The sequence below is a fragment of the Scyliorhinus canicula genome, chromosome 2 (assembly GCF_902713615.1).
Source record: "Scyliorhinus canicula chromosome 2, sScyCan1.1, whole genome shotgun sequence".
Classification (NCBI taxonomy): Eukaryota; Metazoa; Chordata; class Chondrichthyes; order Carcharhiniformes; family Scyliorhinidae; genus Scyliorhinus; species Scyliorhinus canicula.
In genome coordinates, this window is record NC_052147.1 from 87720326 (window position 1) to 87744650 (window position 24325).

The following is a 24325-nucleotide window of genomic DNA, read 5'->3' on the forward strand; positions in this document are numbered from 1 at the left end:
CGTACAGAATGTGTTACATAAAGAAAAAACAAGCAAATTAATGTGTTGCTAAAATTACACTCACCTGGCCGGAAGTTTAATACAACTTTTTGAATCGACCCCATCGCTGAATTAAAAACCTGATCGAAGGTATTGTTGACCTGAGGGAATGAGATGCAAACGGTGTGTTTGATTTTATAAAAGGTGTCCATAAAAAAAACAGAATTGGGCTTTTGTCTGCAATGAAAATAAGTGATTTGAACTTTGCCGTTTTTTCCAATGTGTGATACCCACACCTCAACTGAATCAATTGACATAGAAACATAGTAAATAGATACAGGAGGCCATTGGGCCCTTCGAGCCACGCAGACACGGGGAGAATGTGCAAACTTTTTTTTCTTTTCTTTTTTTAAATAAATTTAGAGTACCCAATTACCTTTTTTTCCCAATTAAGGGGCAATTTAGTGTGGCCAATCCACCTAACCTGCAGACCTTTGGGTTGTGGGGGTGAAACCCACGCAGACATGGGGAGAATGTGCAAACTCCACAGGAACAGTGACCCAATCCGGGTCCTGAGCACCGTAGTTGTTCATAGTTGTTCTGAGGCAAGGGTCCTGAATCTTAATAAAGGAAACAGATGTGCGATCGAGAACATCCAATCCGGCTGCATCACAGCCTGGCATGGCAACTGCTCAGTCCAAGATCGCAAGAACCTGCAGACTGTGGTGAACTCAGTCCAACGCATCACACAAGCTTGCCACCCCCACATTGATTCTGTATACACCTCCCGCTGCCTCAGGAAGGCAGACAGCATTATCAGAGACCCCTCCCACCCAGGCATTGCCTTCTTCCAGACCCTTCCATCAGGCAGAAGGTACAGAAGTCTGAAGACTCGCACATCCAGACATAGGAACAGCTGCTTCCCCACAGCTATAAGACTTCTCAACGACTCCCCCTCGGACTGATCTGTTCCCTGTAAGAACACTATTCACGACGCCCTATGCTGCTCTTGCTCACGTATTTGCTGTTTGTTTGTTTGTTTGGCTCCTTGTTCTGCACTGTAACCAATCACGGTTTTGTCGATGTACCGTTTGTCAATGTTCCCTGTTGATTATTCTTGTGTCTACTGTGTACGTTCCTCCGCCGCAGAAAAATACTGTTCACTGTACTTTGGTACACGAGACAATAAATCAAATCAAATCAAAATTAAATCAAATGGTATGAGGCCTGAGTTGTCTATGATTGATTGGGAGACATTACTTAAAGGGATGACAGTGGATATGCAATGGCAAACATTCAAGGAGTGCATGCAACAATTGTTCATTCCTGTCTGGCGCAAAAATAAAATGGGAAAAGCAGCCAAACCATGACTTATAAGGGAAATTAGAGGTAGTATTAGATCCAAGGAAGAAGTATACAAATTGACCAGGAAAATCAACAGACCTGAGGATTGGAAATAGTTTAGAATTCAGCAAAGGAAGACCATTGGATTGATTAAGATGGGGTCAAGAGAGTACGAGCGTAAGCTTGCGGGGAACTTTACTGACTGTAAAAGTTTATTTAGGTTTGTGAAGAGAAAAGGATTGGTGAAGACAAATGTCGGTCCCTTACAGTCAGAAACAGTGGAATTTATAATGGGGGACAAAGAAATGGCTGACCAACTAAATACATACTTTGGTTCTGTCATCACGAAGGAGAACACAAATAACATACCAGAAGTGTTGGGGAATATAGAGTTAGTGGGAAGAAGGAACTGATGGGAATCAGTGGGGAAATGGTGTTGGGGAAATTGATGGGATAGAAGGCCTGATAATCTACATCTCAGAGTACTTAAGCCCTAGAAACAGTGGCAGGATCGGACAGAGTCAGCATGGATTTATGAAAGGGAAATCAATTTCAATAGTGTTTTTCTGCGGCGGAGGAACGTACACAGTAGACACAGGAATAATCAACAGGGAACATTGACAAACGGTACATCGACAAAACAGTGATTGGTTACAGTGCGGAACAAGGAGCCAAACAAACAAACAAAGCAAATACATGAGCAAGAGCAGCATAGGGCGTCGTGAATAGTGTTCTTACAGGGACCAGATCAGTCCGAGGGGGAGTCGTTGAGGAGTCTTGTAGCTGTGGGGAAGAAGCTGTTCCTATGTCTGGATGTGCGAGTCTTCAGACTTCTGTACCTTCTGCCTGATGGAAGGGTCTGGAAGAAGGCAATGCCTGGGAGGGAGGGCACTCTGATAATGCTGTCTGCCTTCCTGAGGCAGCGAGTGGTGTATACAGAATCAATGTGGGGGTGGCAGGTTTGTGTGATGCGTTGGACTGAGTTCACCACAGTCTGCAGGTTCTTGCGATCTTGGACTGAGCAGTTGCCATGCCAGGCTGTGATGCAGCCGGATTGGATGTTCTCTATCGCACATCTTTTTCCTTTATTAAGATTCAGGACCCTAGCCTTAGAACAACTATGTCACTCTCTATCTTGATGAAAAATTCTATCATATTATAGTTGTTTATCCTCAAGGGGTCTAACACAACTAGATTGCCAATTATTCATAGAATTTACAGTGCAGAAGGAGGCCATTCGGCCCATCTAGTCTGCACTGGCTCTTGGGAAGAGCACCCTACCCAAGGTCAACACATCCACCGTATCCCCATAACCCAGTAACCCCACCCAACACTAAGGGCAATTTTGGACACTAAGGGCAATTTATCATGGCCAATCCACCTAACCTGCACATCTTTGGACTGTGGGAGGAAACCGGAGCATTCGGAGGAAACCCACGCACACACGGGGAGGATGTCCAGACTCGACACAGACAGTGACCCAAGCCGGAATTGAACCTGGGACCCTAGAGCTGTGAAGCAATTGTGCTATCCACAAGGCTACCGTGCTGCCCTTGATCCTTTCTCATTACACCATACCAAGTCTAGGTTGGCCTGTTCTCTACTTGATTCCTCAACGTATTGGTCCAGAAAACCATCCTGTATACATTCAAGGAATTCATCTTCAAAGGTATTGTGACTAATTTAATTTTCCCAATCTATATGCAGATTAAAATCACCCATAATTACAGATGTCCCTTTATCACATGTGTGACTAATTTCCTGTTGAGTGCCATCTCCAACATCAACATTACAGTTTGGGGTTCTGTACACAATCCCCACTAACGTTTTTTGTCTCTTAGTGTTTCTCAGCTCTACACAGATTCCACATTGTCGGAGCTAATATACTTCCTCACTATTGTGTTAATTTCCTCTTTAACCGACTTCTGGTGGCATTATGTAGGGGAAAGACGAGCACAAGGTGGCTCCCGCTAATGTACTGTTATTTTAGTCCTTTTTGCTAAGTTTCAGGGGAGATTTTTGTTTAAAAACCCACCTGTTTAATAGGATATGGTACCTACATAGATGAGTTGCCTTGAAAACCCAGGGGGAAAAGCCTGAAAGTAGAAGTTTGTCGACTGAGTCGGAGGCCTCTTGGAGCTCGTCGGTGGAGAAAATGGCGAAGGCAGTCTCTGTAACTCGGGCAACTCCACTAACGGAGTTAGGGTTAGGGTTACCAGTACCTTGGTGCTGAATTTTTTTAGTTTTCCAATTAAGGGGCAATTTAGCGTGGCCAATCCACCTAACCTGCACATCTTTGGGTTGTCGGGGTGAGACCCACGCAGATACTGGGAGAATGTCCTCAGCGCCTTAGGCAGCAGTGCTAACCACTGTGCCACCGTGACGTCCCTCGGAAGATGCTTAATATCAGATAATATCAATTACTCTAGGGCCCTCCTTCCCTGGTCCTCATCACTACAGATTATAGTCCTTACAAACTACAGACCACAAAATATAGACCGTACAAACTATAAGCAATAAAAGTAGCAAATACTTCATAGAATCCCTACTGTGCAGAAGGCCATTCGGCCCATTGAGTCTGCACCGACCCTTCAAAAGAACACTCTACCTAGGCCCAATACCCCGCAACCCCACCTAATCTTTGGACAGTAAGGGGCAATTTATCATAGCCAATCTGCCTAACCTGCACTTGTTTGGACTGTGGGAGGAAACCCACAGAGGAAACACATGCAGACATTGAAGAAAGTTCAAACTCCACACAGTCACCCAAGACTGGAATCGAACCTGTGTCCTTGGGCTGTGAGATGGCGCAGTGGTTGGCAATGCAATCTCACAGCGCCGAGGTCCCAGGTTCGATCCTGGCTCTGGGTCACTGTCCATGTGGAGTTTGCACATTCTCCCCGTGACTGCGTGGGTCTCATCGCCACAACCCAAAGATTGTCAGGGTCGGTGGGTTGGCCACACTTAATTTGGAAGAAAAAATAATTGGGTACTCTAAATTTATATTTAAAAAAACAGATTCAACAATAACTTTCATAGAACATAGAACAGTACAGCACAGAACAGGCCCTTCGGCCCTCGATGTTGTGCCGAGCAATGATCACCCTACTTAAACCCACGTAACCCGTATACCCGTAACCCAACAATACCCCCATTAACCTTACACTACGGGCAATTTAGCATGGCCAATCCAGTTCAAAAGTGAACTGGATACAGACTTGAAAAAGAAACATTTACAGGACTGTGGAGATAGAACAGAGAAATATGACGAAAATAAAAGCAAAATGCTGCAGATGCTGGAAATCTGAATTAAAAATTGAAAGCGCTGGAAAAACTAAGTCGGTCATGCAGCCTCTGTGGAGAGAGAGTCAGAGTTAATGTTTTGAGTCCCTGCTTCAGAACTGAAGAAGTAGGAAAGTGATGGATTTTAAGCACTTGAAAAGGTGGAGGAAAAAAAAGTCAGGGATAGGTTAGAGCAGTGTTTTTCAAACTTTTTTTCCCGGGACCCACTTGTTTTTTTTTTTAAATAATTTTTATTGAAAAATTTTGATTTTATACAACATTGACGCACCTTAGTAAAATACCGAAAATAACAATAATATTAACAATTATATACATTCGCCCCATCCCCATGAACAACCCAGCATTTTAACAACAACGCAAATTAACACACTATAAAGTTACAGAATAAACACGACAATAATGCACCCCCCCCCCCCCCCCCCCCCCCACCCCGTGTTGCTGCTGCTATTGACCAAGTTACCTATCTCTGAGCCAGGAAGTCCAGAAAAGGCTGTCATCGTTTATAGAACCCTTGTATTGATCCTCTCAGGGCAAATTTGACCTTTTCCAATTTTATAAATCCCGCCATGTCACTGATCCAGGTCTCCACGCTTGGGGGCCTTGCATCCTTCCATTGTAACAGAATCCTTCGACGGGCTACTAGGGACGCAAAGGCCAGGACACCGGCCTCTTTCGCCTCCTGCACTCCCGGCTCTACCGCAACTCCAAAAATCGCGAGTCCCCACCCTGGTTTGACCCTGGATCCAACCACCCTCGACACCGTTCCCGCCACCCCCTTCCAGAATTCTTCCAGTGCCGGGCATGCCCAGAACATATGGGCATGATTCGCTGGACTCCCCGAACACCTGGTGCACCTGTCCTCACCCCCGAAGAACCTACTCATCCTAGTCCCGGACATGTGGGCCCGGTGCAGCACCTTAAATTGGATGAGACTAAGCCTCGCACATGAGGAGGAAGAGTTGACTCTCTCCAAGGCCTCCGCCCAAGTCCCGTCCTCTATCTGCTCCCCGAGTTCCTCCTCCCATTTAGCCTTCAGCTCCACTGGCGACTCCTCCACCTCCTGCATTACCTTATAGATGTCAGACACCTTCCCCTCTCCTACCCACACCCCCGAAAGCACTCTGTCCATCGTCCCCTGCGAGGGCAGCAAAGGGAATCCCTCTACCTGTCGCCTAGCAAACGCCTTTACCTGCAGGTATCTGAACATGTTCCCTTGGGGAAGGCCAAATTTATCTTCCAGTTCCCCCAGGCCCACAAACCTCCCGCCAATAAACAGGTCCCTCAATTTGCTGATGCCCGCCCTTTGCCACCCCCTGAATCCCCCATCCGTGTTTCCCGGGATGAACCGATGGTTGCCACCCAGTGGAGCCTCCATCGAGCCCCCTGTTTCCCCCCGATGCCGTCTCCACTGTCCCCAGATTCTTAGGGTCGCTGCCACCACCGGGCTCGTGGTAAACCTCTTAGGGGAGAGCGGAAACGGTGCAGTTACCATGGCACCCAGGCTCGTACCTCTACATGATGCCATCTCCATTCTTTTCCACGCCGCCCCTCCCCCCTCCATCACCCATTTACGCACCATTGACACATTGGCTGCCCAATAGTACCCCAGAAGGTTGGGCAGCGCCAGCCCGCCTCTATCCCTTCCTCGCTCCAGGAACACCCTCCTCACTCTCGGAGTCCCATGTGCCCACACAAAGCTCAGAATACTGCCGGTCACTCTCCTAAAGAAGGCCCTGGGGATAAATATGGGCAGGCACTGAAAAAGGAACAAGAACCTCGGAAGCACTGTCATTTTGACGGACTGTACCCTCCCCGCCAACGACAATGGCAGCATGTCCCACCTCCTGAACTCCTCCTCCATCTGATCTACCAGTCTGGTAAAGTTATGCTTGTGGAGAGTCCCCCAGTCCCTGGCCACTTGCACCCCCAGGTACCTAAAGCTCTCCCCTGCCCGCCTAAGCGGGAGCCTACCAATTTCTTCCCCCTGGTCTCCTGGGTGCACCACAAACACCTCGCTCTTGCCTAAGTTTAATTTATAACCTGAAAAGGTCCCAAACTCGGCTAGCAACTCCATCACTCCCGGCATCCCTCCCACCGGGTCCGCCACATACAGTAACAGGTCATCGGCATACAACGACACCCTATGTTCCTCTCCACCTCGCACCAAGCCTCTCCACCTCTCTGAATCTCTCAACGCCATCGCCAGCGGCTCGATTGCCAGTGCAAACAACAAGGGGGACAGGGGGCAACCCTGCCTGGTCCCTCGATAATGCCGGAAGTACTCCGACCTCCTCCTATTCGTGGCCACGCACGCCATCGGGGCCTCATATAGCAGCCTTACCCATCTAATGAACCCTTCACCAAATCCAAACCTCCCCAACACCTCCCATAGGTACCCCCACTCCACTCTATCGAAGGCCTTCGCCGTATCCAGCGCCACCACTATCTCTGCCTCCCCCTCAATCGCCGGCATCATGATGACATTCAGCAATCTCCGCACATTCGTGTTCAGCTGCCTTACCTTCACAAAACCTGTCTGGTCCTCGTGCACAACCCCTGGCACACAGTCCTCTATCCTGGTGGCCAGGATTTTTGCCAGCACCTTAGCATCCACGTTGAGGAGAGATATGGGCCTGTATGAACCACACTGCTGGGGGTCCTTGTCCTTCTTTAAAATTAACGAGATCAGCGCCCGCGACATCGTCGGGGGCAAAGTCCCCCCTTCCCACTCTTCGTTGAGTGTCCGCACCAGCAAGGGGCCCACTAGGTCCACAAACTTTTTATAAAATTCCACCGGGAACCCATCCGGCCCCGGTGCCTTCCCTGACTGCATCTGCCCGATCCCCTCAACCAGCTCCTCCAGCTCAATCGGCGCACCCAGCCCCTCCACCTTCTCCTCCTGCACCTTCGGGAAAGAAAGCCTGTCAAGGAACCTCTCCATTCCCCTCCTCTCCCCCGTTGGCTCCGACCGGTACAGTTCCCCGTAAAAGTCCTTGAAGACCTCATTCACCTCTACCCACTTCCGCACCACATTCCCACTCTTGTCTCTCACTCCAGCAATCTCCTTAGCCGCATCCCGCTTACGGAGCTGATGAGCCAGCATCCTACTCGCCTTTTCACCATGTTCGTACACTGCCCCTTGTGCCTTCCTCCACTGTGCCTTTCTAGTGGTCAGCAAATCAAATTTAGCCTGCAGGCTGCGCCTCTCCCCCAACAGTCCCTCCTCTGGCGCCTCTGCATACCTCCTGTCCACCTCCAGCATCTTTCCCACCAGTCTATCCCTCTCGCTCCTCTCCCTGTGTGCCCGGATGGATATCAGCTCCCCACGAATTACTGCCTTCAGGGCTTCCCAGACCATCCCCACCTGAACCTCCCCCGTATCATTCACCTCAAGGTACCCCTCAATACTTGACCGGACCCTCCTACACACCTCCTCCTCCGCCAACAACCCCACATCCAACCGCCACAACGGACGTTGGTCTCGCACCTCTCCCATCTCCAACTCTATCCAATGCGGAGCGTGGTCGGAGATTGCAATGGCCGAATACTCGGCCTCCTCCACTCTCGGAATCAGTCCCCTACTCGCCACGAAGAAATCTATCCGAGAGTAGACCCTATGTACGTGGGAGAAGAAAGAGTACTCGCGTGCCCTCGGCCTCACAAACCTCCATGGATCCACTCCACCCATCTGATCCATAAACCCTCTCAGTACCTTGGCCGCCGCCGGCCTCCTACCCGTCCTAGAGCTGGACCGATCCAGTGAAGGATCCAACACCGTATTAAAGTCCCCCCCCTATGATCAGACCTCCCGCCTCCAGATCCGGATCCGTCCCAACATACGCCTCATAAAGCCCGCATCGTCCCAATCTGGGGCATACACACTAGCCAGTACCACCTTCTCTCCTTGTAGCCTGCCCCTAACCATAACATACCTACCCCCCTTATCCGCCACCACCTCCGATGCCTCAAACAACACATTTTTCCCGACCAGAATCGCCACTCCCCGGTTCCCGGGACCCACTTGTAATCAACCGCGGACCTTCGGGATCCATGCGGCCGACGTTCGTGAGACATGCCGGCTGACGTTCGCGACCCACGCCGGCCGACCTTCGCGACACACCATTATTGCTTACTTTGAATGCGGCAGGTGGGCCTGCTTAGTCCTCACGATCCCTCTTATTTCATAGATTTCATAGAATTTACAGTGCAGAAGGAGGCCATTCGGTCCATCGAGTCTGCACCGGCTCTTGGAAAGAGCACCCTACCCAAGCCCATACGCCACCCTATCCCCATAACCCAGTAACCCCACCTAACACTAAGGGCAATTTGGACCCTGAGGGCAATTTAGCATGGCCAATTCACCTAACCTGCACATCTTTGGACTGTGGGAGGAAACCGGAGCACCCGGAGGAAATCCACGCAGACACGGGGAGAACGTGCAGACTCCACACCGACAGTGACCCAAGCCGGGATTCGAACCTGGGACCCTGGAGCTGTGAAGCATTTGTGCTAACCACTATGCTACCGTGCTGCCCTCTTGTGAGATCCTGTTCTGTTTGTATCTTTGGCCCTCTCTACCTTATTACAAAATGACCCATCTTCAGTTCTTCACACAGTCCTGTTGCTTGCTTGCTGACAGCTACAAAATGGAAGAATCTCATCTCTATGATTTTGCACTCAAAGCATTGACGTGCTGGGCATGTGACCTTCTCTCTACTGCTGCCTTTGGCAGAAAGGCTCATCGTTCATATTTAAAGGGCGGTCTAGACCAGCATTCTTTTTTTACTTTGAAACTTTATTCTCACACCTAATTTTTCCAAATTTATGACTTTTTACTGCTAAAAATGATAACAACTTCAGCTGAACATGTGCATCCTTACATCCTAAACTTCGTTTTAAATATATTCCCATTTCTTTAGAAATTTAACCAATTATCGTAAAAAGTACAATCTTATTTTTACTTTACAAACTACGACTTTAGAGGAGATGAAGTAACTTGTCAAACACACACAATTTCACACTGTTTCTTACTGGTTCCACTGCATTGCACTATCCAAACATCCAAGTAACCTCCTGCTCCATTCTCACCAAAAGCACTTACTTCCTGGTTTGCAGAGAGTGTCGACACAAAGTGATGACTAGGTTTCTTCCAGTGTTCACCTCTGTCAGCCCTATTGACTGGCCTCATTTAATCAGTATTCTGACAAACCTGGCCTGGCTTCCTCTCACTATATCCACCCCAGTCACAGACCACTTCCCGACTAATACTTACCATTGTGGGAGTGCAAACAGACATTGTGCTGGCCTTTGAAGGGATTGACCAAGTAGCCGCAGGTTGGATATCTCTGATCGTTGGCGGGGGACAAGCCGAGCAGTGCAATAGAGCGGAATTCCAAGCTGGGGCCACCACTGTTAGCCCGCCAGCCCATTCCGCAAACGCCCCCGCTCTGCGCGCGGTGACCAGCACACAGCCCAGCCTCGGGCTGCCGCCCCCTCAAACGCTGCAACCAATCGGGGACTGCCCCGCGGCCGGCATTCTTAAAAGCCGGTGGCAGCAGTGTGGGAACTTCTTCCCGCGATCGGGAACGCCAGAACTGATCGCTCCACGACCCTCCTTCATGGTCTAAAGTTGTTGAACTCAGATGTTGTGTCCAGAAGGCTGTGAAAGTGCCGAGTCGAAAGATGGGGCTGTTCCTCCAGCTTGCATTGGGGTTCACTGGAACACTGCAGCAGGCCGAGAGCGAGATGGTAAATTGCAATGGTGAGCAACAGAATGCCGAATCATGCCTGCAGACTGAGTGAAGGCATTCCGCAAAGCAGTCATCCAGCCTGTGTTTGGTCTGTTCAAAGGAAATGGGAGTCACTGGACAGGTCTTTCAAAAAGTCTGGAAACGAGGAGATCACGTGATGTGAGCGCAGGAGAGGCTGTGTTTTCACGAATTCTGTCTCTGCTCGTCGTTTAATCTATTATTTTTGGGGATATATGTCTTGCACTATGTCTCTGGTTGATCCTGACTGGAGTTCTGTGGTGAGGAGCTGATTTAAATCGTGAAGAATCCTTGTTTGACCATGGCGGTTGGAGGGGCTTGGGTGGGGCTGTCGCCAGTGAGCAGGCCTTCACTCCACGGCGCTGTGTGCACCGGGATGATGGCCAGCATTGAGAATGTTGTTCTGGATGAGGATCTCGGCTTCGTGGTGCAGGTGTTTCGAGCTCACTGAGGAATTAAAATGAAATGAAAATCGCTTATTGTCACGAGTAGGCTTCAAATAAAGTTACTGTGAAAAGTCCCTAGTCGCCACATTCCGGCGCCTGTTCGGGGAGGCTGTTACGGGAATCGAACCGTGCTGCTGGCTTGTCTTGGTCTGCTTTCAAAGCCAGCGGTTTAGCCCTTGAGCTAAACAGCCCCAGTTTATCTTTGCGAGGTATCTTTGTGAGATTGGTGGCGACCACGAGGGTTTGGAGGTGGCCGACATTGTCGAGTTATACCCCACCGTCGGGGTCACTTGGGCGTCGGGGCGGCAGCATGCTGGAAGTGAAGGTGCTTCGTTCATTGGTATCCTCTCGAGATTCCAAGTGTTTTATGATCCTGTCCTGCTTTGGCCTTGAGCAACATAGATGCTGTTACCCTTTTAAAAATTTTTAGAGTACCCAATTAAGGGGCAATTTAGCGTTGCCAATCCACCTACCCTGCACATCTTTGGGCTGTGGGGGCGAAACCCACGCAAACACGGGGAGATGTGCAAAATCCACACGGACAGTGACCCAGACCCGGGATTGAACCCAGGTCCTCGGTGCCGTGAGTCAGCAGTGCTAACCACTGTGCCACTGTGCTGCCCCGGTGGGGCAGTTCTGTAGTTCTTCTATAATCCTGGATGTTGATTATTTATTGTTGTCTTTTCTCCAACGAGGGCGTGCAAGGTGTGAGCACGAGGGCGAGTCGCCTGTTATCCTGTTCCAGCAAAAGCCATATTGAGTCGATTGTGTGAAATGTGGTCTGTGCACAGCTTTACTCCTTTTTATTATGTGCTTTAATCTTTGTGGTTATGGGGCGTGCTTTTTATTTTTTAAAAAAGTTCTTTCATTTCAAAATTTTTTCAACATTTAAAAACCCCTTAACCCACAAAGCCCCGACTGTCCCTAACTCCCCCCTCCCTCAGCAGTCAACGGCAACCGACTCCCCAAAAATCAAAATAAACAAAACCCAACTATCGTAGAACCCATCATTTGCCCCCCCCCCCCCCCCCCCGAGAAAATCTCACTTTTTCCAGGGTCAGAAACTCCAGCAGGTCCCACGCCACGCTGAGGTACGGTGTGGAGAGACTGACCTCCACCTCAATAAGACCCACTTGCGAGCGATCAACGAGGCAAAGGCTAAAACATCTGCCCCCTGCACCCACCTGGAGCTTCGGCTGGCCGACACCCCGAATATGGCCTCTAGGGGACCGGGCTCCACATCCACATGTGAAACCTGTGAGATGGTGCTAAACACCGTCCTCCAAAACCTTTCCAGCTTCGGGCAGGACCAAAATATATGTACATGGTTCACTAGACCCCTCCCACATTGCTCACAGACATCCTCCACCCCTGCGAACAGCTGGCTCATCCTAGACTTGTAAGGTGTGGACTACCTTCAGCTGTATCAGCCCCAGGCTCGCACACAAAGTCAAGGCATTTACCCTCCCCAGTACCCCACACCACAGTCCCTCCTCCAGGGCCACCCCCAACTCTTCCTCTTTATCTCATCTTCATCTTTACTTGTCTGTAACCAGCCCGCCAATGACAGAGGGAGATTGTCCCACCTCAGCAAGTCAGCTAGTAAAATTGAACTTCTGGAGACCTTCCCAGTCCCACGTCACCTGCACCCCCAAATACCTAAAGTGAGATGCTGCCAGACGCGATGGCAGCGCCCCCCCCCCCCCCCACCCCCGCCCCCACACCTGAAGGGGGGACCATAAATTACTCACTTTATATCCTGAATAAGTCCCAATTCTCTGAAGCAACCCCATTATGCTCCCCACTGAAGAGCTCGGCTCCGAAATATGCAACAAGTCATCTGCATTTCATAGAATTTACAGTGCAGAAGGAGGCCATTCGGCCCATCGAGTCTGCACCGGCTCCTGGAAAGAGCACCCTACCTAAGGTCAACACCTCCACCCTATCCCCATAACCCAGTAATCCCACCCAACACTAAGGGCAATTTTGGTCACTAAGGGTAATTTATCATGGCCAATCCGCTTAACCTGCACATCTTTGGACTGTGGGAGGAACCCGGAGCACCCGGAGGAAACCCACGCACACACGGGGAGGATGTGCAGACTCCGCACAGACAGTGACCCAAGCCGGAATCGAACCTGGGACCCTGGAGCTGTGAAGCGATTGTGCTATCCACAATGCTACCGTGCTGCCCCCTTAAGGACATCCTGTGCTCCACGCCCCCTCATTAGCCCCTTCCACAATCCCAAGCACCTTGGCGCAATGGCCAAGGGCTCTGCCGGCAATGCAAACAGAAGGGAGGCCATGGGACATCCCTGACTCATACCCCGGTGCAATGCAAAGTACCCTCCATTCATACTATTCGTGCACACGTTCGCCATCGGTTCCTTGTACAATGGCTGCACCCATGCCACAAACTTCGGCCCAATCCCACATTTCTCCAACACCGTCATCAAATAACTACTCCACCTGGCACCTCTCCATCTGGAACCTCACCCGCTTGCCCACCAAGACTGCCACCCCCCGAGCTCGACTATCAAATGCCAAATGAAACACCTGGCTCACCCATCCCTTCCTAAGCCTCATCTGGTCCTTTACCCTCACATGGTTTCCTGCAGAATCACCACATCAGCTTTTAAACTCTTCAAATGCACAAAAACTCTTGCTCTTTTCACCAGTCCCCCAACCCCTCACCGTTCTGTCTGCGCCCACCCCCCACCCCCTTTCAAACAGTCTTTCAAACTCCACTGACATCACCTTGGTCAAAGTTTCAACCGTGAGGGGAGCAGCCCCACCCCCCGATCCAGCCACCACCATCTTTCTTCCTCTGGGACTCACAGCAGCACACGCCGGCAGACGTCTGCTCGCCCCCTTCTTCCCAAGACCTTTCTTCTGGGACTTTGCCATTCCCAACCTCCTTATGACTTCCCACACCAGCTCATCCAAAAACTACCCTGAAACCGAACATAAAAGTCCAAAAACCAGAGACCCTACATGCTGCCACCGGAAGCCGTCAGAAGTGCTTTTTCAACACCCTTTAACTCCTTTATGATGAAGATGAGTGGAGCCACCAGGGTGACGGGTGGTTGATTGGTGTGGAGTTGAGTGGTAGGGTTATTTAAGTCCTCACTGATATTTAGGAGTTCGGTGCCCTCCTCCAAGTGGTCTTTATGGAAGTTTCCTGAGTGTCCTCCTTGTTGCGGGTGGGTTTTCCCTGTGTTTGTGTCTCTGATGAGGCTATGCTGTCATGCCCCTTAATATCCTTTTCGTGATGGTGTGCAGTGTGGGCCGATGGCTAATATTCCTTGGTCAGCTTGGACATTCTTCCCTTCGGGTCTTTTTCTTTTCCTCTTCATCTGAGTGAGCAGTGTGTTATAAATCCCGGTCCTGTCATTTATGGGAGGTTCCCCTTATAGTGCTGGGTACGGGAGGGATTCGGATCCCCCTCCCAGGGCTCCCAATTATTGGGTGTCTTGATGATTCTTCTCTTCAGTGAAGGGGTCTTCCCAGCTGGTGCTGGCGTAATCATTTTTTTAGGATAAATGAGTGCCCTGGGTGGGGTTGGTGAGGTGCATTATTGCCTGGGGTGCAGGTTTTGGAGTGTGCTGGAGGTCCTGGGGCTGTGCTAGAGGTCCTGGAGCTCCTGTTTCCTGTGCGTCAGTGCACTGGGCTAAGCCAGGTCCAGTGCTATGGTTGGTATCCTGGTGCCCCCAGGAGATTCTCCCTTCTCGAAGGTACTGCTTCGAGGCATTCTGAGAGCCTGGGTTTTGCTTATTCTGTACACTGGGGCCTGGCGTTGAGTTAAGTCCTGTACTTTGAATGTTATCCTATTGCCCCACCTAATGGTCGGGATGCTTTCTTGTTTCAAAGAGCAGTTTGTTCTGTTCTTCATTAATGGGTGATGGCTGTACGCCGGGGGAATACGGACCTTTGGTAGGATCCTGATCTTTTGTTATCCTGTGAACCACTGCTGGTAGTTCTCCTTCCTTCTTGTTTTTCTTGGGAGGTGTGGACGGCACTGATTCAAATTCAAATTGGATCATAATTCATGTTGGTGCTGGTCCTCTCTGTATAAATATATGGAATGATGTTGATTCTGTATTGTGTCTGAGACTGGGGTTATGTTGCATTGTGTGATATATATGTAACACCCTTTTAGGGGTGGGGTTCTCACGTAGTTTTGGTGTATGTTTCCTTTGTTTTAAGGGCAGTTCCTGCATGGGTGCAAATGGGTCTGGTATCTGAGGAGAGGAGGTTGCGGTGGGTCACTGGTGCCTCTGGAGTCGAGGGGGATATATATTCGTGCACACCCAACATGGCGTGAAAAATCTATCCTGAACTCTCGTGGTAAATGTGAGCAATTGCACCATTTTACCATGTTTTCATGGTCTTATCCCGTTTCTGCCTTGCTCTCTGGTGGAGCTTTTTGTGGTATCAAGTTATGCCTAATGATTGTATTAACCCAGTTGTACTGTTGTTCTCCTGTCCCCCTCTGTATTCAAGTACGTTGAGCCTGTACTTTACTTTCTGTGCTATATTATTCTCCTGGTTTTGTTGCGATGACTCCTAAAATCTCAATAAATATACACTGCCTCACAGGGTGGCGGGAAGTGGAGCTGGTCAAGGTGATGGATCTGTATTTGGAGGATGGGTTTACCATTCTGGAGGAGCTGAGAGGGTAGAGCTGCCGAGAGGGAGTGAGTTCAGGTATCTGCAGGTTAGGGACTTTGCGCAAAATGTCTGGAGGGGGTTCCCTAGGTTGACGGGATACACCCTGCTGGAGGGACTGCTGCTTCCGGATGTGGAAAGGGAGGGAAGAATTGGGGATATATACAAGGGGATGGGCGAGCAGGAAGGAGAGTGGGTGGTGTAGATCAAGGAGAAATAGGAAGTTAAGTTGGGAGGGGAGATCAATTGGGGAGTATGGAGTGAGGCACTGCGTAAGATAAACGGGACCTCCTCTTCTGCAAGGATGAGCCTGATACAGTTTAAGGTGGTGCACAGGGTGCATATGACTCAGGCGAGAATGAGTGGATTATTTCAGGGGGTAGCAGATGAGTGTGAGAGGTGTGGGCGGGGGCCATGAATCCTGTGCACATCTTTTGGGGTTGTGAAAAATTGGGAAGATTCTGGGCAGGAGTGTTTGTGGTCTTAGCCAGGATAGTTTCAGAGAAACCGGAGCTCATGGAGAGGAGGAAGGCCGATGTCGTGGCCTTCACATCTCTGATTGCACGGCGGCAAATTTTTTGGGTTTCAGAGAAACCGGAGCTCATGGAGAGGAGGAAGGCCGATGTCGTGGCCTTCACATCTCTGATTGCACGGCGGCAAATTTTACTGGAGTGGCGGTCGGCATCGCCACTGGGGGGAGCGGCTTTGTTGGGTGACCTGTACGACTTCCAGCGGTTGGAGAAGGTAAAGTATGAGTTAAGGGGCTCTGCACGAGGGGGGGAGGGGGGGTGTGTGTGTGTGTGTGTGTGTGTGTGATCTGTACAGACTATGTAGTTGATTGCTGGGAAGTACGTTTCCCAGGGTGTTTATTCACTGTAGCTTCTTTTGATTCAGGTCTGTCATGAAATACATTTTTTTAAAAAGCACTGCTGCCTCACAGCGTCGGGGTCCTGGGTTCAATTACAGCCTCGGGTGACTGTGTGGAGTTTGCACGTTCTCCCCATGTCTGCGTGGATTTCCTCCGGGTGCTCCGGTTTGCTCCCACAGTCCAAAGATACGCAGGTTAGGTGGATTGGCCATGATAAATTACCCCTTAGTGTCCAAAAGGGTAGGTGGACTGGCCATGATCAATTGACCCTTAGAGTCCAAAGATGTGCAGGTTAGGTGGGGTTGCAGGGATTGAGTGGAGGATTGGGCCTAGGTGAGGTGTTCTTTCGGAGCACTCGATGGGCCAAATGGCCTACTTCTGCACTATCGGGAGTCTATGGATTCTAAGACTCATGAAGAATTAACATGGTTTTATTAATTAGTATTTCATGTTTGACAATTCGAATTGAGTTCTTTGAGGATGTAACAAGCAGGTTAGATAAAGAGGAACCAATAGATCTAGAGTATTTGGATATCCAAAAGGCATTTGATAAGGTGGCATACAAAAGAGAACTGCACAAGAACCCATGGTATCAGGGTAATACATTAACATAGATAGAGGATTGAATAACTGTCAGGAAACAGTGTTGGGGTAATTGGATTATTGGGTTGGCAACCTGTAACTAGTGGAGTGCGACAGCTGGGGCCTCAACCATCCACAGTCTGTACAAATGACTTGGATGAAGGATTGTCACCAAATTTGCTGATGGCATAAAGTAGGAAAGCAAGTTCTGAAGAGGATACAAAGGGTTTGCAAATAAGATAGTGTGGGCAAAACATTTGCCCGATGGGAGTGTATTGTGGGAAATGGAAGGTTGTCCATTTTGAAGGGAATATCGCAAAATAGAACATTACTTAAATGGAGAGAGAATACAGAACACGGCAGTAGAGCGGGATCTGGGGTAGAGAGGCCACGAACATGAATCACAAGAAGTCACTTGCAGGTGGAGCAAGAAATTAGGATGGCAAACGGAATATTGGCCTTTATTGCAGTAGGGGTGGAGTATAAAAGTGGGGAAGTGTTGCTACATCTGTGCAAGGCATTGGTGAGACCGCACCCAAAGTAGTGTGCAGGGGCAGCACGGTAGCACAATGGTTAGCATTGTTGCTGTAGCCATCTGGGATGGCCACTAACAATAACGAACATGGACGGTCGCAAAGCATAACGGGAAAAATGGCCAATGCAAGGTTCAGGCAGGCTCAGAGCCTGAATGTATATTTGTGAGCGAAGAATCCAGAGGGTATCGAAACCCCAACTGATTAGCATTTTGATGACCCATCTCCGCCAAAGGACTGATACTTGAGCAACCGATATACTCCCAGACATTCCGGCACCACTCCCTGTACTCAGGAAGCACGAACAACAGGGTCAATGGCCGCTTAGGAAATGGCCGGCCATCAAGGCACCCGCCCCTTTATTGGTTCAAATCGAACACAGTGATCAAGAATTACCCAATTAGTGGGGTCCAAACCAGTGGGGACTGGACACCCAAAAGAGTGCAAAGACCCCCAAGGATAAAGAGAGAGACCACCATATGTTCGGCCTCTCTTGGACCTGGCGCTCCGGCAACGTCAACTTCCAACTGCAGCACCACCACTGCAGAAGCAAGTTCAAGTTCTTTTTTTAAATAAATTTAGAGTACCCAATTATTTTTTCCAATTAAGGGGCAATTTAGCGTGGCCAACCCACCTAACATGCACATCTTTTGGGTTGTGGGGGCGAAACCCACGCAGACACGGGGAGAATGTGCAAACTCCACACGGACAGTGACCCAGGGCCGGGATTCGAACCCGGGTCCTCAGCGCCATAGGCAGCAATGCTAACCACTGTGCCACCATGCTGCCCTGCAAGTTCAAGTTCAACACCCGCTACCAGACAGATGAGCGCAGCTGAGCAGCAGTTATTTCTACAGACCCGATAGACCCAGAATCGAACAACAGCCACTGTTCCTCTGACCTAAGCCGGGTGCCTGAAGTTAAGGACAGGTTGTCATAGTTGATATACACCTATGTTGCATGATTAATTGTGTGTGTAAGTTTTTAAAAAAAATTAGAGTACCCAATTCATTTTTCCCAATTAAGGGGCAATTTAGCGTGGTCAATCCACCTACCCTGCACATCTTTGAGTTGTGGGGGCGAAACCCATGCAAACACGGGGAATGTGCAAACTCCACACGGACAGTGACCCAGAGCCGGGATCGAACCTGGGACCTCGGCGCCGTGAGGCTGCAGGACTAACCCACTGTGCCACCGTTCTGCCCTCAATTGTGTGTGTAAATAAAGTACCCTTGGTCTTGAACTAACTAACTGGTGTTTGGCTCTTTGATCGATACTCGGTTGAACCTTGTGGTGGTATCATTTGATACCTGGCGACTCTGAGCAATATAATATTGATATCCAAAGAAAGAAGGGCAACCTCATTGATTGCCATATTTACATGAGGTAAAAAAGGCAACATTGCTTCACAGCACTAGGGTCCCAGGTTCGATTCCCAGCTTGGGTCACTATCTCCCCGTGTCTGCGCAAATTTCCTCCGGGTGCTCTGGTTTCCTCCCACAAGTCCCGAAAGACATGCTGTTAGGTGAACTGGACATTCCAAATTCTCCCTCCGTGTACCTGAACAGGCACCAGAGTGTGGCGACTCGGGGCTTTTCACAATAACTTCATTTCAGTGTTAACGCAAAGATTGTGACAATAAAGATTATTTTAAAAAGAAATTACTGTTCTGGCTTGCTTATTGGAGAGATAAACTTGCAATGGAGGCAGGTCAGAAGGTGTTCGACAGGCAGATTCCTGGGAGGAAGGGGTTTATTATGAGGAAAGGTTGAGCAGGCTGGCCTACACACATTGAGGTTTTGAAGAATTTGAGGTGAGCCTATTTAAACAGAAAAGATTCTGATGGGGCTTTCCAGGTTAGATGCTGTGAGGATACTTCCACTCAGGGGAATTTAGAATTACAAGAATGCAGTTTCAAAAACAAAGGTCTCCCATTTAAGATGGAGATGAGGAGGAATTTCTTCTCTCAGTGCATTGTTAGTGTTTGGAATTCCCTTCCCCAGAAAGCAATGAAGGCTGGTTAGACAGATTTTTAATCCAAAAGGGTATCAAGGGTTATGAGTGGCAAGCAGGAGGGTGATGTTCAGGCCACGATCCGAGCATCTCGTCCTTCGAGGCTCCTTCACCATTCCATAAGATCATGGCTAATTTTAACTTGATCTGCCCACATTGTCCCTGCGGCTTTTAGCACCCAAAAATCTATCAACCTCTCTCGGAAATATATTCAGTGATGGAGCTTCAGGGGTTCTCTGGGATACAGTATTCCAAAGATTCACAACCCTTAATGAAGAGGTTCTCCTCGACTCAATTTTAAATGTCCAATCCCTTCTTCTGAGACTGTGATCCTGTGTTCTAGATTTCCCAGAAAGGGGGAACTTTCTCTTGGCTCCAACCCTGCCAAGTCCTTGAAGAATTTCATGTTTCATTTAAATCTCCCCCTCATTCCTTTAAACTCCAGATAATATCAGCCTAGTCAACTCAATCTCTCTTCAAAAAGAACAATCCCTCATTCCAGGAACCATTTCAGTGAACTGTCATGCCACTCACTCGAGGGAAAGTAACCCTTCCTTAAATCAGGAGATCAAAGGCTGACACAGTGGTGCAGTGGTTAGCACTGCTGCCTCACAGCACCGAGGACTGTTGCCCTTTTTAATAATGAGGCTCTGTTTATAATATGATCTTATGTCCCAACAGCGTCGCCAATACTGTGGGTATTTCTATTTATCTCGGTGAACGACCACACAACCAGTTAGTCAGTTCAAAAGATGGTTTATTTACACACACAAGGATTACTTTGACATGCAAACATAATATCTACTACCAATTAAACCTATCAGCTACAGGGCGACCGGCACTGTGCAGATGGATTAGGCCTTTATTTTGATCTCACGTGGCTGGTTTGAAGAAGTGGCTCGGTCTCTGCTGGGCTCATCTGTCAGGTAGCGATCGTTGAACATAGAACATAGAACAGTACAGCACAGAACAGGCCCTTTGGCCCTCAATGTTGTGCCGAGCAATGATCACCCTACTCAAGCCAACGTATCCACCCTATACCAGTAACCCCCGTCTATTTTTAGGACACTAAGGGCAATTTAGCATGGCCAATCCACCTAACCCGCACATCTTTGGACTGTGGGAGGAAACCGGAGCACCCGGAGGAAACCCACGCACACACGGGGAGGACGTGCAGACTCCGCACAGACAGTGACCCAGCCGGGAATCGAACCTGGGACCCTGGAGCTGTGAAGCATTTATGCTAACCACCATGCTACCATGCTGCCCGTTGGTCTTGAACTTGGCTGTCTGGTCATTATGCTGCAGTTGGTATGGGCACAGGCCAGGTCCAAAAGAGGCAGAACACAGGGCTGTGTCCCCTTTTATCCCTCTGGGATTTCGCGCTCTTTAGGGCGGCTCTTGATCTTAGACCTAATAGTTCGACAGGGCTCTGATCACTGCCTTCGATTTTGGCCAATAATGGGGCAGGTGCCTTGGTGGCTGGGCGGGTCCTTGGGGGTCATTGACCTTGGCAGTTGGGCTCTTTTGAGTAAAGGGAGTGGCGCCGATCAGTCTGTGGCTGTACCAGTTTCTTGGAGTCCTATTGTTCTGGGGAATGGGCCATTAAATGCAAACGAGCGGGGGGTTTCGATCAGGTCTAGCTACCTGCGTTTCAAATACACAGAAGGTCTGTATCTATCCGAGTCCTGGGGTTGGCCATAATTCCCATAATCCTTTGCAAGTGGCCATCTCAGATGGCTACAGGACTGGGTTTAATCCAGGCCCCGGATCGCTGTCTGTGTGGGGTTTGCACATTCTCCCCGTGTCCGAGGGGGTCTCACCCCCACAACCCAAAGGTGTGCAAGGTAGGTGGATTGGCTACATTAAATTGCCCCTTAATTGGAAAAAATTTAAAAGTTAGGAGATCAAAACTGCACAATACAGTGCACAGTGTGGCTTCGCACTGCCTAATGCAGTAATACATATTTATACTCCAATCCATTTGTAATAAAAGCCAACATGCCATTTGCTTTCCTGTTTGCTGTTAATTGTCTGATACCTGTACAAGGGCTCGCAGACCTTCCGAATGCCAACATTTTGCAGTTTCTCATTATTCAAAATATTCAAATATATAAAACATCCTGCATAGTATTGAACTTTTTGGGTACACATACTAATTATTCTAAACTTTAGATAGCACCTTACTCAAAGGTATCTTTACCATACAAAGCAGAAGGTTTGGAGGGTAAATCCCCAGACTCTGCAATTTACTGACCGGAAACAAGAGTCTCCTTGCAGCAGACTTCATTGTACACGATCAATTTACCCTTCTATTCCTTTCTCCTCAATCTGCGTCCCCTGCTCTCTACTACAATTGACCTCAGTACACAAGGCAGGATGTGGGGTGACAGAAGAGACTCATGCTCACACCACGAGCCACACTTTAACTAGTCAGTATCAGGCCAGTGTCCTGAAGGTCAAACCTCTCCAGAGCCAGTTGGTAACTGGGTTGTCCAGTTTGGTCCACTGGTGGTTTAGAGTGAAGGGTTGGGAGGCAGAGTCAGGGTCCACTGGAGATTTACAGTGAAGGGGAGTTGGGGGGGCAGACCCAGGGTCCACTCGGGGTTTACAGTGAAGGGTTGGGAGGCAGACTCAGGGTTCACTGGAGGTTTATAGTGAAGGGGAGTTGGGGGCAGAGTCCAGGTCCACTGGAGGTTTACAGTGAAGGGTTAGGAGGCAGACTCAGGGTTCACTGGAGGTTTACAGTGAAGGGGTGGGGGGGGGCAGACCCAGGGTTCACTGGAGGTTTACAGTGAAGGGGAGTTGGGGGCAGAGTCCGGGTCCACTGGAGGTTTACAGTGAAGGGGGGTTGGGGGGCAGACCCAGGGTCCACTGGAGGTTTACAGTGAAGGGGTGGGGGGCAGACCCAGGGTTCACTGGAGGTTTACAGTGAAGGGGAGTTGGGGGCAGAGTCCGGGTCCACTGGAGGTTTACAGTGAAGGGTTGGGAAGCAGACCCAGAGTTCAGTGGAGGTTTACAGTTAAGGGTTGGGGGCAGACCCCGGGTCCACTCGAGGTTGGCAGTGAAGGGGAGTTGGGAGCAGACCCAGGGTCCACTGGAGGTTTATAGTGAAGGGGAGTTGGGGGCAGAGTCTGGGTCCACTGGAGGTTTACAGTGAAGGGGGGTTGGGGGGCAGACCCAGGGTCTACTGGAGGTTTACAGTGAAGGGGTGGGGGGCAGACCCAGGGTTCACTGGAGGTTTACAGTGAAGGGGAGTTGGGGGCAGAGTCCGGGTCCACTGGAGGTTTACAGTGAAGGGTTGGGAAGCAGACCCAGAGTTCAGTGGAGGTTTACAGTGAAGGGGAGTTGGGGGCAGAGTCCGGGTCCACTGGAGGTTTACAGTTAAGGGTTGGGGGCAGACCCCGGGTCCACTCGAGGTTGGCAGTGAAGGGGAGTTGGGAGCAGACCCAGGGTCCACTGGAGGTTTATAGTGAAGGGCAGTTGGGGGTCAGAGTCCGGGTCCACTGGAGGTTTACAGTGAAGGGGAGTTGGGGGCAGAGTCCGGGTCCACTGGAGGTTTACAGTGAAGGGGAGTTGGGGGCAGAGTCCGGGTCCACTGGAGGTTTACAGTGAAGGGGAGTTGGGGGCAGAGTCCGGGTCCACTTGGAGGTTTACAAGTGAAGGGGAGTTGGGGGCAGAGGTCCGGGTCCACTGGAGGTTTACAGTGAAGGGGAGTTGGGGGCAGAGTCCGGGTCCACTGGAGGTTTACAGTGAAGGGGAGTTGGGGGCAGAGTCCGGGTCCACTGGGAGGTTACAGTGAAGGGGAGTTGGGGGGCAGACCCAGGGTCCACTGGAGGTTTATAGTGAAGGGCAGTTGGGGGGTCAGAGTTAGGGTCCATGGCTTGTGGCGGGGGGCCAGGTTCCTGCTGCAAGCGGACAACATTATTTCTATGTCGGTCGCTGCCACTTGGTCTGATGCCTCCTGTACCGGAGCCCTGACCGCCTCTCCTCCGGGATACTCACTTCTCCACCGCCCCCGCAAATTCCACAAGAGGCCGACTCACTCCGTGCGGAGGGATACGAGCTGCGTGGAGCGCCACCTTGTTAAAAGGGCAATACTCCAGCTCAAGGCGGGACCCTCTTAAAGGGGCAATGTCGAGATCAGGCCTCTTCTGCCATCTCAGACGGAGGAACATGATCGTATAGCATTGTCAGGGGAGGAGCCAAGGCGTTTTCCCCGGTGTCTTGACCAATATTTCTCCCTCAACCAACATCACAAAAGTAGCATAGCTGCTCTTTCTCATTGTAGTGTATTTTAATTAATTAATGGAATACAGGAATCGCTGGCTAGGCCAGCATTTATTGCCCATCCCTAACTGCCCTTGAGAAGGTGGGGTGAACTGCTTTCTTAAACCCCTACAGTCCAGGTGTTGTAGGAACACCAAAAGTGCTCTCAGAGAGGGTGTTTGAGGATTTTAACCCTGTGACAGGGAACATAGAACATACAGTGGCAGAAGGAGGCCATTCGGCCCATCGAGTCTGCACCGACCCACTCAAGCCCTCACTTCCACCCTACCCCCGTAACTCAATAACCCCTCCTAACCTTTTTGGACATAAAGGGCAATTTAGCATGGCCAATCCCCCTAACCTGAACGTCTTTGGACTGTGGGAGGAAACCGGAGCACCCGGAGGAAACCCACGCAGACACGGGGAGATCGTGCAGACTCCACAGAGACAGTGACCCAGCAGGGAATTTAACCTGGGACCCTGGTGCTGTGAAGCCACAGTGCTATCCACTTGTGCTACCGTGCTGAATGAATGGTAAAATAATACCAAGTC

At 49.9% G+C, this 24325-nt stretch overlaps 1 protein-coding gene across 5 annotated transcripts in view; it reads right to left on the bottom strand.

Annotated features, from left to right (window-relative positions):
- ptgr2 (prostaglandin reductase 2) overlaps positions 1-23581 on the bottom strand; it is a 96456-nt gene extending 72875 nt beyond the window's left edge. For 3 of the 5 annotated variants that reach the window (XM_038782207.1, XM_038782227.1, XM_038782190.1), the window contains exons 1-2: positions 23510-23581; positions 65-140 (exon numbers count right to left, since the gene is read on the bottom strand). In XM_038782207.1, the coding sequence (XP_038638135.1) occupies positions 65-104 (40 nt within the window). In that variant the 5' untranslated portion in view covers positions 105-140; positions 23510-23581. Of the gene's footprint in view, positions 1-64; positions 141-9657; positions 9677-23509 lie in introns of those variants that run through there. The other 2 variants (XM_038782218.1, XM_038782199.1) reach the window with 2 other exon arrangements.
- Positions 23582-24325: the final 744 nt, after the last annotated feature.